Below are 16,728 nucleotides of genomic sequence, written 5' to 3'. Positions count from 1 at the left end.
ATGATCAGCATAAACACACCACTGTTAGGACAGGTCAAACAACATCCACTATGGCATTCTCTTCAAAATGGAACTACGGTCGGCCAAACCTAGCCTGATCAGCGCTCAAACTCGAAGGCAGAGGCAGACAGCTGTTTCGGGCTTGTTGGCACTGGTCGGTGCACCGTAGCTAAAACACAATGAGCGTCAGTGACACTTCACCTATCTCACATTGCAGTCTTTTGTGTTAATTAAACTACTAAGGCTAACACTGCTGAAGAAAAACCTCTAGAGTTAATGTGGGACTATCCCTATAAAAGAGAAGAGACAAAATGAATCCACTTTGTTTGCCGTTATTAGACGTTTTTTGTGTACTCAAGCTTAGCGTTTCTGCAAATCTTTTGTGTGCATTTACAACAAAATAAAGCAATAGGGCATTGAGTAAATGAACCAAGCCTCACAATATTGACTGAGACCATTGACCACGCTGATAACAAAAGGGGCTAATATGTCAACCAATCACATATCATCCCCGCCGCGTCTTCTGCCTTGCGGGATTAAAAAGTCAACAAGTTACAGAGTCCTCGGTGGAACTCGTTTCAGTCGGTTTTACTATACTGGGCTTGAAAAAAGGCAGAGTTTGTTGATGATGGAGAACGACCTAGAAGAGTTCACGAAGCATGATGATTTAAAAGCTGATGTTTTCAAACGCAGCGTATCATGGGAGGACGACGACATCGGATCGATTGTGCGAAACATCAAGGTAACGATACTTCACCTATCTTTCTTTTAAAATGCACTTCGTAGTTGCCAATCAGGTCTCGATAACTGTTTAGCATGTCTGTGAGCTAAGGTTAAAGAAAATTAGTTAATGCAATTTGCAGGATACACGGCAGGAGCTGAGCAGTTCGAGAACGAAGGCGTTAACTGAATTTTGTCCGATTTTTAATGACTTAATTTTCCTTCTCGTATGGCTATGACGATTTATTGCCGACAACAGCTGCTTGTTTTTTTTCCTTTTTATGTTAAAAAATGCGAATGAACGCACACCCGCTGAAATCTTTTACAACCACTGAAAAGGCGGATCAGTCCAGCCAAGTCAACAGAAGAAACATCATTTAGCAAAAATCTTCAGTATCATCATTCTGCGATTATCATACTGCGAATATTATTTCTTTTTCAGTTTTCCAATTTAGTTAGGGCGATTACGGAGTTCCCGGTAAACAGTATTTATTTTGCCTCTTGCCGGACATGAATAGGAAGATTCATTTATGGCATCGCGTTTTGTGTGAAATGGCATCTGATCGTCATGAAGGCTGCGATACTCTGTCATATAAGCAAATATATATGGCTAAAATTTAGCCTTCTACGGTTTGTAGTAAACTCAATGCATAATCTCTCTAAATGTTATAACCTTACCTAGAAATCTAAAATTTAAGCTCGTTGAGATGCCACGCAAATCTCTCTCTCTCTCTCTCTTTCTCTAGCTCAGTCTCTCTTTTTTCTCCTCCATTTTTGACTTGCCAAACTCGCATTTTTTTCTTTTTGCTGATTACCGATTTCAGTATACAGACAAATAAAAATGGAATTTTGTCATCCATCTGTCTTTTGAATAAGAATGATCTCATAAGATTCCGAAGTCAAACTTTGAGTAAGCAAGCAAGCGTCAATGTCTTTCCTCAGTTCATTTTACATAACAAAGGCATAAGCTGATGACTGTATTTAACGCTTTTGTTCCCGTTAAGATATATAATGTCTTTGTTTAGATTTAGTCATGATCGAGTTTTCACTTACATCGGTAGCGATTCAATTATGATGAAGTCTCTGACAAATTCATAGATATAAATTTTTTGCATTAATTTTAAAAAGGCTTCTAAAGTTTCTTTGAGAATACTTTCAATCATATTCAATCACGTTTTTCGAAATTATAGGACATTCACATAGTTTTAAAAGTATCGGCGTCCAAAGGGTTGCGCAATAGACCGTGTGCGTTTCAGCGGAAACGTGGCCAAATTAAAGGGGCAAACCTTTACGTGCAATTGTAACTGTTTTTCTTTAGCTTTTTCGGTACGTGCCCGCTGTTATAATTTAAAAAATTGAGAGGGATCTTGCCTCAGTTTGAGTTGGAAAAAATTTGCTCTTACGGGAGAGCTTTACATTTCCATGAGTTCTCCAACCACGATTCACACAATGTCTTCCTGATTACTATACAAAGCGTATTTTGTCAATTTCAGCTGCCTTGAAAATCAACCAAAACTTCATTCCCCTATCTTTGCGTTTGTTCATTCGACGCCGTTGTCTTGCAGAAGACTGCAAAAAACGAATTAACTATGCAAAATGCTCCGGCGTGCACATTTGTTGTTTGGTACCATGTCCTTATGATTGCGTTTGAACCGTTACATTGCGCTGGACTACTTGACGAAAGCATTGCAGTTCACTAGACTAAGTTTATAACTCAAACAGGTACACAACACTCCTCATGAGGAGTGTTGTGTACAGATAACAATTACGTTTTCCACTTCATAATCATTTTCAGCGAAACAACAGTATAAAGCCAGACATTGAAGGCAATAATACTGCTATATTCTTTCAGGCCCATCCACGACTCAGTCATTCTCTTTCTTCATTTGACGCGCAGAAACCCGGGCAGTTCTTCGAATTACTTCTGTGTCTCCGGCCGTCGGATGAAAACCTCCTGTTTTATGTGTTTTGTACATTCACGCAGATCACAATGAAGCACTGAAAATTAAATCAACAACATTTTTTAAAACTCAGGGAACAAGCTGACTGAGTTACAAGAAACAACGTGTCAGAGAACGACGAGGTTTTCATCCCTGGTCGATCGGAATAGTATCAATTGATTTAATAAAAGTTATGTATACTCCAATGAAACCTCGCTGTCCATCAGTCATTCTGAAGTTACCATTTAAGGCGCTGTTACACTTAGCCTACGTGAAGCCGTACCCTACCTCCCTAAGGAAAAACGTTTTTTCCTTCGGGGGTAGGGTACGGCTACAAGTAGGCTATCTTACACTGTGCAATTTTTGGTGTAACTTTTCTCGCAACGCCATTTCTACAAACGTTCTCACATTACGAAAGAAGTTATCATTTACGGGTGTTACACCGAGCAACGTTTCATGCAACTTGTCCCGTTTCGATGATCACATGAGGTTAAAGGAACATTTTCATTGGTTGGTGCCGTAAATCTTTCCAACACAAGTTGCAGGACAGATGTTGCACTGAGCAAGGCTTAAAAATGCGTTGCAACCGTTGCGGTAAGTAGAACTCAAGTCTACTTACCGCAACGGTTTTGTGCAACTCGTCTCGCACCAGCTTTCAACTCGCATGGTTGAGAGAATAAGGTGTTTCAATAAAAGTAGTGCACTAGATTTCTTCCGCAGTTGCCGGCCTCAGGATATCGATCTCTGCCTTTGAAGCGAAAAAAGAAAAGGGAAAAAGTCAAATTGCTTCAGTCAACTCAATCGTCTATGCTAAATTTTGATCGAATGTCTGACCTGTATATTTGCCTTCTTTTAAGCTTTTCTCTCGTATCAATCAACAAAGATAAATAAGCTGCGACACCCCGTGTTTACTAAGCGGTGAAGTTTATACGCTTTGACGCAACTTTGTTGCGTCTTGTCCTTCGCGAACAAATGCTTCGTTTGCGTGAGTTTGACAAGCGGTCAAATCAAGATAGAAGCCAAGGATAGAAGCTAAGATGGGACGTTGTCATGGAAACCTGGTGTGAGTCGCGTTTGTTGCAGATTTTTTAAATGGGTCATTAAAAAATGATTGTTACTTTGTTGTGGATTTGATCTTGCTTTTCTGCTCACACCCGGTTAAAGCGTTGGACAAAAGCCCCAAAGTGTTCTCTATTCAAGTAACTTTGTCAGGTCAGTCAAGTTAAGTAAGTGCTTATCAGTGAGGGTTTTTATTAAAAACCAGGGAACCTTGATGAAGAATTTCATGTTGATTTTATGATTAGTTTTTTGAGATTTCATCACGTTGACTTCGTCCAGTTGACAAAGCCGGTAGAAATGAGCCATTAAGTTGAATCTGATTATTCTCGTGTCACGCGGCCTTGATGATTATTTAAAATGGTTGCCAGTTTTTCTTTTTCTTTCATTTTCTCGTTGTTTAGAAAATGGATGCAAAAATGCATTAATTAAACTAATATACAAAAATGGTTTTTGCCGTTGGACCCTTACAATACCAAAGTACATTCAACTTTGTCTAACAGATTACCTTTTTTCATTTTAAGGTGCAATCACATATTTGTCGTTAAAATTAACCATTGTCTGTCCGATTGCGAGCGACAATTACTGCACTTCTCATTAAGTTTAAAGCTGGGCATCCTTTCTCCTTCCTTAATCGAACTGCTTGTAAAAAGAGCAACTGATTTCAGAGCTGAGGGCCTGCTAACATTACAAGTGGGATAACTTTAGCCGGAAATCATTGTTGCTAATATGATTGGCTGTTGCTTGCAGTAATTCATGGCTTGAGATAACGTATTGTCAAGGGTATAATGTTACCATTTCTATTGTAAGCCATTACTAAATTGCTTTTGAAAAGACACGACTTGATTTCCTTTTGAACAATTTGGGTTTTTTTAAAATAGCCTCTTTGAAAAGACACGAACAATGCGTGTGGTTGTATAATTGATTAATTAATTAAGTAAGCTAAAGCTCATGTTACACTGACAAAATCTTTCAAGCCGAATAACTTCCGAAACTCGCTTTAGCCGACGATGCTCAAAATTAATTATGTTAAAAGGACAAAACTGGTTGGCGTTCCGTCAAAGCCTTTTCCAATTTGTTTTTAGAACAAGTTTTTAAGTATGAGAAACGCTTTTAACTTGTAATCTCCAGTGTAACATTACCGTAATGAACCAAAACTGTAAGTGTTCCGTACATGTGGATATTAAATTTCATGCGCAGATTGATTGTATTCATTATTCGTAGTCTTGTCTTGAAGTTTGTGGCCACACTTTGACTCAAGTTGACCGTTTTGGAGATTAAGGAATGTAGCGTCTTTTAATTTTTGTATATTTACAAGCGGGAAATGCAAACTTCGGCGCTCTATCCATTTGATTAAACTCTTCAAATCGTTTTCGCCAGTCAAACACACTTTAACATGCTCAATGTATAGTTTTCTTTATTAATCATATCTTGGTCATCAACTACTATTTCATCTTCAAAATTTTTTACTCTCAAAATCGTGCTTACGGTATGCAAAGTGTCACTTCTGAAGGCTCTTTTGGTGGGGTTCCGCTTTAGCAAACGTTGCTATAACAACCGGCACTGACCGAGAGCGTGGCGTCGGTTCGGAAGGACTAGAACCAGCTGTGGTTTAATTTGGTTTACGTTCGGTTACATTAACAACCAGTAGGAACGGAAAGATCGCAATAACATCGAGATAAAGAGTTTTCTGCGATTCGCTTTGCTTTGAGCTCGAAATCTGAAACTTCTAGACTGAATTGTAAATTGAACTCTGCGGGTTCCGTCATCTCGAGGATCGTGAAATCGAATGCGTCGAAGCGCGAAAATTATACTGTTGACTGTTATCATCGCACTGGCTAACATTGCAGCCTTTGTCAAGTTGTAAGCTTTACTACACGAGCATGAGCTACCACGAAGGAAGAGGTTCAATTCTCGGTGGTTCGTCCGAGCCGGGTTTAAGCTCTGTGATAAAGGTGAGATGAAAAGTAGGCAACTTACAAAAGTAGAACAATCATCGTGGCTTGAAGTCACTGACGTTCGAAGTCAGTGATCCCAGGCCAGCGTTATGATAATCATAAACAATTCTGGTCCTATTGTTCCTTAGAGATTAGAAGACCAGCATTTGAACGGCGATCCCGGAGCAAAAAGTCCCACTGTACCGACGAAGATTCGTGATATAGTCACCAAATCGATTTCTCCAGTCGATTCCAAGATGGCGTCCCCTGGTGTCAATGAAGAATCACGAATGTTGCAGTCCGAAGTCAGTCGTTTGGAGGACTTACTTGCCGCCACAAGAGCAGAGAGGGACGAGATTGGCTCGAAATATATGGCCGTCAGTGATAAGGTAAGCGACGTTATTAATACTAAATGAGACATTTTTCGTAATTTGACATCCCGTTAAGAAATTGTATGAGTTTACGCCAAAATTTAAGGGGAGTTCAGGATAAACGAAATTCATTTCACTTTAGTTTGAGTTGAATTTTTAACGTTTCTAAAGACTATTTTTCTTCTTCTGTTTACTAAGGGTTTGGTGATTAAGAGCTCGATAACTGTCTTTTGCAACAGCTGAAAGTTTGAATATTGGAAATCCGATAATACAGTTTAAGTTTCAATGAATTTAACTCATAGGGGTCATTTTCACGTGACATTGCAACATTTGCGGTTTTTCCAATCGGCTATTCAGAGATAACGCGTCAAGTTTTCAGTAACTTTAAATTGTAGTGTTAAGCAGTGGCGAAGGACGCTGAAGTTTTGAATAATTTATAATGTTTGTAGAGTCCTCTATTGTCGACATGTCACTGCCAGGATGGAAATAATTTTCCTGTTGGCTTTATCACCTTAATGAATTTGCTTTGCGCTAATTTGAGGAAAAGGTAAACAGCATTAGACGTTTAGGCACGGAGGTGTTATACCACAAGGGTTAACATCCATTACTAGCAGACCATTAGTTTAATACATAATGGCCCTGCTCAACTAGGCCAGAAATCTGAGAAAAAAAATACAAAAAGAGAGAAAATACAATCAATAAAAAGGATAACAAACGTTCAAATGGTCCTTGGATTTGTTTTCTGGTGACATCTTTTCTTTTGTGCTCGTTAAAAAATGAGATATACTCTTCTGTGATTCCACAAGTGTTACAGCACTGGCATGAAAAGTCCTTCCTCCTTAATAATGATGTTTGCTCCTGTTTTTCATGTGCTTTGAGTTATGTTTAGCCAATGCTCTAGTCTGTATTCTTGGAATTTGTTTATTTTCGTTTTGTATTGAAAATCTATGTTCTAGTGCATGGCAGTCTTGGCAATCTAGGTTTAAATCTCATTTCACTTCATATACATATAATGAAGCGTAAACCTCTTAAGATGCCTCTTTCATTTACCACTGATCTATAGTCTCAATTTGTTAAGATGACAATCACCTTGCGCATTATTTTAAAGTCAGATGCTGGATGTTGTTTTAAAATGGAGATATTTTAAAATATCTTATATTCAGGGTTTATAAAATCCTGTTTTTAAATGGCAATTTCAGAGCATTCAGCTGTTCTCCAAGAATTCATGTGCTTTTACTTACTAAATGCACAATAATTAAATTTTAGTTCACCACTCACCATGAGTAATCCTTGCATTTTGTTTACTTGCTTGAAAGCAGTGCCTTATCATGTAAAAGTTTGATACATATAGATACACCTTTTGGCAATCTCTTCTTTTAAGAAACACATGTACACATAGTCAGTGGTCAAAAAGAGAGATTGTTGGATTATTGAACACCAAGAAAATGACTTCCAAAGGTTCACTTTTGCATACGTTGTCGCTTCAAAATTTTCCTTAAGAAAGTAATCGTAATTTACCCAAGTTTTGTATTTCATAAAATCTTGGATAAATGATGGTTTCTAATGTTTATTAGTTTCACAATAGTAATTTTGAGACTTTCTGGGATGAGATGGAAGGGATAGGTCCCATTTAATTTTTTTTTCTGTGGTATAGTGTATTAAATAATCAAATGAAAAACCACATCTTCACTGCAAATAATTTAATGATAATACATGACACCACATTTACCTCCTACCTGAAAGAGGGCAGTTTTTGTTTGTCATTTTTACTTTTGTTTTTTGTTGAATCTACATGTGAATTTCTTAAAATCCGAAATCAATAATTCAGAGCAAGAACTAAAAGAAGGAGCGAAAGTTTTGTATTAACATTCATCAAGTATTCACTAACTAGACAAGTGTTAATTTAAGGCTTATTTCTTGAGATTGCAAACACGTGGTTCTAAAACTTCCTTCTAATACACTGCTTGAAAAATGGTTTTCAACTGTGGGGAAGGTTACATCATTCAGAAGAGAATTTGTCATTTATAAAACTAAGAAGTGGCTGCCAATAATAATGATAATAGTATTAGTTTTTCTTATCTCTAACTCTGCACTGTATACATGTAGCTCGTCCCAGCTATCATCAATTCAGACAATGATACCTACAGCTGTGGTGTCTGATAATAATAGAGGTTAATTAATGGGACCTTATTAAAGCATGCAAGGATATTGAGATGTGGACGGCAACTGGATGCGAGCTTCTTTCCCTTTTAACTTGTCTTCACACAACCACATTTACATGTACATTAAGAATCTGGGAGAAACTGCTGACCTGACATGCAAAATGTTCTTTTGTGGTTGTGATTGGTAAAATGCAGTCTACATTCATGATTTTTAGTATTTGGTATGGGTTAAACTCAATCATTTTCAGGTTGCTTTAGTCTAAAAATGATTAGAACCAGTTCTTTCTGTGTTGGCTTTATGCCATTAATTTTAGCTTCTGATAAACAGGATCTAGTGCTACAGCACTGACAGCAGGTGGTTTTAGAGCATTAAATATTTGTTTTTGCAATGTTTAATTTTCTTCCTTTAATTGGGGTTGAATGTTTATACAAGTAGTGGAAACCGAGTTCAAATTAAATTTGAACTCAGTTTCCAAAATTAAAGCTCTGGGAGCTTGTAAATTACTTTAATTTTTAGATATCAAATAGAAGCATTTAATTTTCCTTGAATTTAAAGAAACGTAACATGAAGTTTGAGAGTAGAAAGTCTGGAACAATAATCACCTTAAATTGCTTTAATATCTACAAAATAATATACAGATATTTCAGTTTGTCTAAAATTCTACTTTTTGCTAAGTTGAGCCTCTGTGAACTGAGCTGATACATTGTACCATCTCTTGATCACCTTTTTGCTTTTGTTCCTTTCAAGTCCTCTGTTTGTTCCTCTTCAGCATTTCTAGCATCTTGAGTTCCCCATAAATATAGTATTATATTACTTGGTCGACTTACCTACCACCTCCTCCAGTAGATACATAGTGGATTGCAAGAGTTTGAGTAGATGTACTGCAAGCCTTGGGCAAGCGTTGATTGCAATGTTCAAGGACATGTACAGTAGGGTTTTCAGCCTCTTGGGGACCCAGACATCCTGTAGACACTTTCTAAAAGAACTTTCTATGCATCATGATTTTTTTGGTCTGCTCAGGAGTTAAACCACATTTGAAAATCTTTTGAAAAGTATACTTATCTTCTATTTAATTTAATTTCCCTACAAATTTAACACCACATTTTTGAAAATATAATTCCAGTTACTTATTTGAATCAATAGTGGAACACATTGGATAAAAAATGCTTCATGTAGCAACAAAAAAGATGACTCATTCTGTTACCGTAACTAAATCCTATGGCCCAATTGCATTACTGTTATTTATATGCATTTATTATAAGCTTTGTGGACACCCACTTTCCAAATTCTGGCCAAAAGCTTGACTACACGATTAGCTCTATCGTTCTCTCTTGCACCTTGCCATTAACTTTAAACAGTTATATGATGTCTGGAAATGGATATTATTATACATCAGACTCACTATGAAAAATCTGATTGGTCGAGAGCATTCAATCAATTCACAATAGCTTGTGAACTTGACATGATAAATGTAATATCTGCTGCAGATATTACATTTATCATGTCAAGTTCAAGGTCTGCCTGGTTACTAAGCCCCTTGGAGTGGTCTCCAGGATGAATTATGTGAAAAATGTATAATAAAACAATTATTGAATTCGGTTTTTGCATGATATCATAAATTATCAAAATGTCGTGTCTGTGTTATCTGCCTCAGCCTTCGGCTTCGGCAGATAACACAGACCTTGGTTTTGATAATTCATGATATCATGCTCAACCTCATCCAATAATTGTTTAATATGATGTCTGGAAATGGATATTAACCCTTTGATACCCAAACCGACCGAAACTGGCCACACTTAGTATTTTACTCTGTCTAATGCCAGATGATTTTACTCGTCAATAGGGAACCCCGAGGAGTCAATGGGTTATTTAAGCACTGAATTTTTTTTTCAGTTGGAGCATTACATGAAGGGTGGTGCCAGTCCAGGAAGTACAGGATACACAAGCACACTTGCTGCTGGGGAGCAATCAGTTATTGCAGACAGTAATTTGGTGCAGCAAGTTGCATATCTGAAAACAAAGCTGGAGGAAGAACATACAAACTATAAACGCAAATTGCAAGCTTATCAGGATGGTCAGCAGCGACAGGCTCAACTCATTCAAAAGTTGCAGCAGAAAGTATTGCAGTACAAACGCAAGTGTGGAGAGCTGGAGACTTCAGTGAATGAGTCAAAATCCTCTGAGGAGGATGCAAAGAAGAAAGTAAGACACTGTTTTGAGTTTCTTAATTGAAATGCACATGTACGTTCAAGGGAGAGAACTGGGTATAGTTCTGTAGAATGTTTTCACTGGTAACCTGATTTGTGGCCATGCTTGTGTACTGAAAAAAGAGAACAAGAGAAATATGTTTTCTTGACAGTGCTGTTCAACTCCCAAAATAATTTGTAACGTACATGTATGTACGAGCATCACTGTGGCTGTGGTTGACACAACATCGTGTGGAGAGGCTTAAAATTCATTAAAATGGGGTTATGCTGTAAAAGATGAAATCAACGACAGTGGGAATGCCACATCATACTTACAGCTGTAGGCTTATTCGCAAACTAAAGGCAATACCTTTGAACTCTTTTTGTATTTTGGATCTTTCTTTTCCATTTTGGTACAGTATTGTTTTGAGTTCTCTAGAGGACAGTAGGGCAAAGCAGTTTACCAGTATTTGCCTGCTTTCAGTCCTTAGTTGCATTCATAGAAATGCTGGATATAAGTCATGGTTCTCAATAGTCTAAGACACCTGTTACGGGTGTCACTAGTAAGTGTTATGGCTGTGAAAGCACCTTGATCAGTAAATCAGTTAGTCCATCAGTATTGCAAATAAAAGAATGATTTTTGGAGTGAATAAATGAGTAGAGTAAGAGATGCACAAAAAGTTGTTTAGAGAAAATAAGAGAATAATTATTACCCCAGAATGTCCCAAGCTACTTGGTCTTCGGCCATGGTTGAAAATTGCACAGCAACGGCCATTCAGAGTTCTACAAATGTATTGAAAATGGGTTCTTACAATGTACATGTAAGTCACTTGTCCTTAAACTTACTTTGAATGGTTTCATTTTGGGCAGCTGTTATAATATAAAAACGGCCTCTTAGCCTGTGTTCCCATGAAATGACTTCATGAAAGAATTGTATATTATTATTGGGAAAGGGTTGAGGAAATGTGGCAAGCGAGAGAGATGAGTGTATGAACTCTCCTTGCTTTAAAACCACTTATTACATGTACTTCTTGGGGCACTAATCTTGTGCAAATCTCTTTGTGAAAATGTAACTATCACCTATACTTATGCAGGGTTACAGTGAAACTCCTGCTTTCCATTAGAGATAAAGTGAAAGGCAATTGAAACCATTCCAGTTACAGAGAAATTAAGTAATCTCCTTCTCATAAATATGGTGTTCCTAAAGCAAGTGGAGTTCTGGCCCCAGTTGTTCAAACAATGGATAGTGCTATCCGCCAGATAAATCACTACCCGGTAGATAAGTCATAGCGAAACCAATTGCACTATCCAATGGATAGTGACTTATCCGGTAGACAGCGTGTTATCCACCTTTGAACAACTGGAGGCTGGGTATATAACACAACTTGTAATTTCCTTTCATAGCTTGAATCAGCAACAGTTACTTTGAAAGAGCAGGAAGCCAGGCTGAAAGAAACAGAGGATGAGCATTCCAGTGACTTGGAAAACTCTCTGATCCGTCTTGAAGAGGAACAGCAGAGGTGCATACAAATGAGTAATACCAGAAAACGACCGATCTGTGGAATGGGCCCAAATTGCGAGTCACTGCCCTGCCCACTTTCGCTTGTAAATAGTTCAAATTCTTGAGAGGTGTTGCGTTCGATGCTACTTTTCAGAGCAGGGAACCTTTCTTTTACTCGAAGTAACAGCGAGTCCATAGTTGCACTTGCAACCTCTTCACTGGACAAGAACAATTTTATCCTTTTCCCCCCAGGACTAATGATTTTTAAAACCCAGTACACCTTCACAGCGAAAGCTGGCTACTACTCACACTGCGGGAAAGGAATTTCATCAAAATGTTAACTGAAGAAATTTGATCAAAATGTTTAACTGAAGTGGACAGGGCAGTCACTCAATATAATATTCGGGCCCATTCCACAGCTCGGTGGTTTTCGTAGTAACTACATTCTATGAAAATATAATTGTTCATTATTTAATGTACTTTTGAGTTTACAAAATGTCCAACAACAATCTCTTACTCATCAATAAGCAAATCGGAATTCAGAGCTTTCAGCAAAAATGCGCCGTTGGTGTTATAAGGATTAAACAAATAAATTCACAACTTCAGTCATTTTGTTGTTCTCTAAGGAATTACTTTTTGGCAGCATACATTCTGATGTTGAAATTTTGGAGCTAAAGAAAAAAAAATTGTAACAGTAAACTGAACTTACATGTAGCGTCTAAGGGAACCGTGTGGTTTTCCAGTGTGCCCTATTTTTAAACTCACATTTAGATAATACTGCACAGTATTGGTTACTGACAATCGGCAAGCTGGTAAGCCATGCATGTCATGCATGCATTGAAGGTTAAATCAGTCACATTTCGCTAGGAGTTTTTATTTAGGAAAACCAGCCTAAAGAAAGACTCGGGTCATATGTAGGGAAATATTAGTTTTAGCACATGACTCGAGTCGCCTCCTAGCTCTTGGCACCGTCCTAACGCTCGGTATTTTTTCAGGCTTCGTACATTCGTTCTTGTCGCTATCCTTTTTGATTCTGTTCAATTTCCCTTCATCCCACCCGTTATGGAATGTACATTAGGGAGCTTAAGCACGCGCGTTTTTGAGATGCGGACGGCAACCGGAAGAGAACATTTCGCGTGCCAGGACAGTGGTGTCTCCCAGATTTTTACACTAATCATTTCTAATGGAGAAAAGATACTTAGCAATGTAAATGTGGTTGTGTAAAGACAAGTTAAAAGAGAAAACAGCTCACTTCCGGTTGCCTTTCACGTCTCAAAAACGCGCGTGCTCCCTATTGAATATCTATCACCACAGACAGTAACATGAATTGGAGCCAGGACCATTTTCCTAATCTACATGCACTCACTGCTTGACACTCTTTGTTTGTGATGTTTATAGGAGTGCTAGCCTTCAACATGTCAACAACATGCTCCGAGAACAACTAGAGCAAGCAACTTCAGCCAATCAGCAACTGACACTGGATATCCAGAAACTAACAAACGATTGGAATAAAGCAAGAGAAGAACTCGAAACTCGCGACGAAGAAGAACAAGCTTACTTCGCTAACGAGCATGTACGCTTGATGGACATGTGGAAGACTGTGAACAATTTTAGGCGACAGTTTAATGAGATGAAATCCGCAACCCAGAGGTATGCATTTGTTTTACAATGACTAAATTCTCGCTCGCTGATCGGTCAAATGTTATCAATGAGAGGACTGAAGACGCATAGAATTTTAACCTATGTGACTTTTGAACTTGCAAAATGGAGGAGGCGATTTTGTAGACAGTTCTGTAGAAGACTGAAAAATAAATTGAATGAAAGCATTGCGGAGAGTGTGGCCGGCCTGTGGTTCGACAGCCACTTTGGCACAAACTTTTACAAGACGCACGTCAAATTCGTAAATGTCTTCAACTTGCACACTCTAGACTCCCTTGAAAATAAATGATCTTGTGAATGAACTGCATTTCCCTTACCTTGTTATAGAGACCTGTCTGGTGTGCGCGCTGAAGTTAGCAAGTCTGTGCGTGTTGTGCAGGGTGCCTGCATGGAACTGGATAAGAACCTCAGGGGCATGGATGCTAATACCCAAGCTGCGCTCGAGGATGAGAGGAACAGGCGGCAAAGGGTAATATGATTTATACTGTGCTTTTTTCTTCCCACGATCGAAACGTTTATTCTCTCAACTAGTATCATGGATTTCGTCGTTTGGTAGTCATGAGAATTTGGTGTTATATCAAGATCACACCCGTCCTCTAAAGCTGATAATATTCTTCATTCTCAATACCTGTCTGACTGACATTTCATTAACATTGTGAGAAGAATTTACATACCGATCACTCCTGGAAATCAAATGGTTAAGCAAAGGTCGTATTCATTTCTACCAGAGAATGTTAGTCTACTCGCGAATAATACCTCTAACTGAGCAGGTTGGAGGGTTGCAGTGTACGTAAAAAAAGCCGTATGTTTTGCGACCTAAGGAATCGACGTTTGTGAGGGGTAATATAGTATTAATATCTCTAGATCTTAGAATTCAAGACAAACGTTTAAAATTTAGCTGATCGCGCTATAGAATACCGTGCGGCCCGGTGTTGGCCACTCATGGCGCGTGTACTGTCCAAGAGACAATCATTGTAGATTTGAATACGTTTAAGAACCAATGATGAAATACGGAATTGCCAACAAATACAGTATACCTCCCACTTAAGGTCAGGCGTTTTCATTGCTAAAATCGCAAGACAACAAAGACGTCTGTAACGTGCGTTTTAAAGAATTGATTCATTTCCTCTTGTATTTGTATTGTTGTATACGCCAAGACTTCGGCGATGTCTAAGACACCCTCTAGTGTTAAGTCGACCAATATCCTCCTTGTACATGAACTCAATGAGGAAGTCATGTTATTTATGTTTTGTAATTCTTCCGATTTTGTTCTTTATCTCAAGGCTGAAGAGCAACTTCGTGAAAAAGTACAAGAATTTATTGAGCTCCAGAACAAATACGACAACGAGAGAACCGACCTGATTCTCAGGTAAGGCAGAAGTGATCCCTTTTCACTTGTAAACCCTTTTGAAAATGTGATGGTAGAAACTCTGCCGGTAAGGTAAAGTCTGCTACGAACCTAGAAGGCCCACCAGTCCGGCGCTTATCTCCGGTTTCTGTAGCATGAAGCGACTAGGAAAAATACTCCCCCCTGGATGGGATGCTAGTACATCGCAGGGTTACCCCCAGCAATTTCGCCGATACCCATTTATACACCTGGGTGGAGAGAGAGGCACCGTGAGAGCAAACTGTCTTGCTCAAGAACACAACACAATATCCCCGGCCAGAACCCGAACCCGGACCACTTGATCCGGAGTCGAGCACACTGACCATGAGGCCACCACGCCTCCCACAAAAATTATTGCTTGCAGTAATTTAAGGACGGTTCGTGCGTGGAATTGAAGGGAGAATTTAATAGGTGAACCTCCTTCTGAACCCCACTCGACAGAAGAAAGAAAACAATAGAAGGTTATTAGATGGTTTTCACAGTGACATAAGAAAATTCTAAAATCAAAATCGCAAGGTCTTCTGAATTTTTATCTAAAGAAAGTTGTGAAGATGAAATATTTTTTTCTAAAGTTTTCTGTTCCGTGACGTCTTTGATTTCGAAAATAAATAAATAAATAAACAAATAACTTATTAATTTCTTTATTTATTTATTGCTTTTAAGGGTCAAAGAATTAACAAATGCAAAGGAGAAACTTGAAGCCCAAATGAACGAAAAAGAGGACACTATTTCGAGTCTAAAGAGACGGATTGATGGACTGGTGAGGCTCATTATTACGTCTTTCCATATAAATTCTTCCGGACTAGGAACAAATAAGGAGCTTAAGGACGGTGCCTACTAATTAAAGATATTTTAGCCGCGGTGTGTGATTATGCAGGAAATGTAGATCTTAACAAGTGTTATTGAAATCCAAAAAAAAAATTGGGGGTAACCACGCATTTTTCAAAGATAATTCATGAATAATATTTGTAAAAGCTTTCAAATACAAAGCAATGTATGGCGTTCTTTCTCAAATTGAAGCTTAATTATCTCTGAAAAATGCATGGTTACCCCCAATTTTCTTTTTGGATACCAAGAGTACTTACCAAGATCTACTTTCTTTGGATAGTTTTAAACCGCGCAAAAATATCCCTGGATTAGTAAGCATCACCGATAGGAAATCCGAGTATCTCGAGATGCGCAGAACGTATGCGCACTAACAATAGTAGGCACCGTCCTTAAGCGCGCGCGTTTTTGAGGCGGGGACGGCAACCGGAAGTGAGCTGTTTTCCCTTTTGATTTGTCTTCACGCAACCACATTTACATAGCCAAGTATATCTTTCTTCATCAGAGATGATTAGTACAAAAATCTGGGAAACACCACTGTCCTGGCACGCGAAATATTCTCTTCCGGTTGCCGTCCGCGTCTCAAAAACTCGTATGCTTAAGCTCCCTAATATGTACAGTATATTCGATCATCATGGGTATTCTTTTGAGACCTCCTTCATTGTCGGTATGAATGGATTCATATTCTTTTCCTACTGCTCTCAGTAGCGGAATGAACGGATCTGAAAAAGGTATCTGCGGTCTATTTTGTTTGGGTACTGTTTTGGGCCGCCTAGCAGTCGGTGTACGAGAAAGTCGCCCCATATCCCTCCAGACTTCACACTTCGCCGCTTGCTTCGGGAAAAATCTGCGTGGCCTGCAGAAATCTCTGAAGTTCAACATGTAAGGTTGAGTCCAGGCTACAGTGAATTGTTTGCGCTGGTTCCACGGACATCAGCGGGAAAAAAAATTATAAGAAGTCGTTATTAAAAACTTTATACAAT

General features: G+C 38.5%; 2 protein-coding genes across 4 annotated transcripts in view; one reads left to right on the top strand and one right to left on the bottom strand.

Annotated features, from left to right (window-relative positions):
- Nucleotides 1–430, bottom strand: part of LOC138051640 (peroxisome biogenesis factor 2-like) — a 14,241-nt gene extending 13,811 nt beyond the window's left edge. Inside the window, exon 1 of the mRNA XM_068897893.1 lies at nucleotides 20–430. The gene's annotated coding sequence lies outside the window, so the exon portion shown is untranslated. The remainder of the gene's footprint in view (nucleotides 1–19) is intronic.
- Nucleotides 431–480: 50 nt separating this feature from the next.
- Nucleotides 481–16,728, top strand: part of LOC138051626 (rootletin-like) — a 43,070-nt gene continuing 26,822 nt past the window's right edge. The window contains exons 1-8 of one of the 3 annotated variants that reach the window (XM_068897863.1): nucleotides 481–742; nucleotides 5,803–6,042; nucleotides 10,081–10,389; nucleotides 11,778–11,893; nucleotides 13,273–13,524; nucleotides 13,861–14,002; nucleotides 14,817–14,902; nucleotides 15,584–15,680. In XM_068897863.1, coding sequence (XP_068753964.1) covers nucleotides 488–742; nucleotides 5,803–6,042; nucleotides 10,081–10,389; nucleotides 11,778–11,893; nucleotides 13,273–13,524; nucleotides 13,861–14,002; nucleotides 14,817–14,902; nucleotides 15,584–15,680 — 1,497 coding nt within the window. In that variant the 5' untranslated portion in view covers nucleotides 481–487. Of the gene's footprint in view, nucleotides 743–3,732; nucleotides 3,873–5,228; nucleotides 5,672–5,802; nucleotides 6,043–10,080; nucleotides 10,390–11,777; nucleotides 11,894–13,272; nucleotides 13,525–13,860; nucleotides 14,003–14,816; nucleotides 14,903–15,583; nucleotides 15,681–16,728 lie in introns of those variants that run through there. The other 2 variants (XM_068897865.1, XM_068897864.1) reach the window with 2 other exon arrangements.

Source organism: Montipora capricornis, chromosome 6, assembly GCF_036669925.1.
Source record: "Montipora capricornis isolate CH-2021 chromosome 6, ASM3666992v2, whole genome shotgun sequence".
NCBI classification, from domain to species: Eukaryota; Metazoa; Cnidaria; class Anthozoa; order Scleractinia; family Acroporidae; genus Montipora; species Montipora capricornis.
This window is presented reverse-complemented; position numbering and strand designations above follow the sequence as displayed.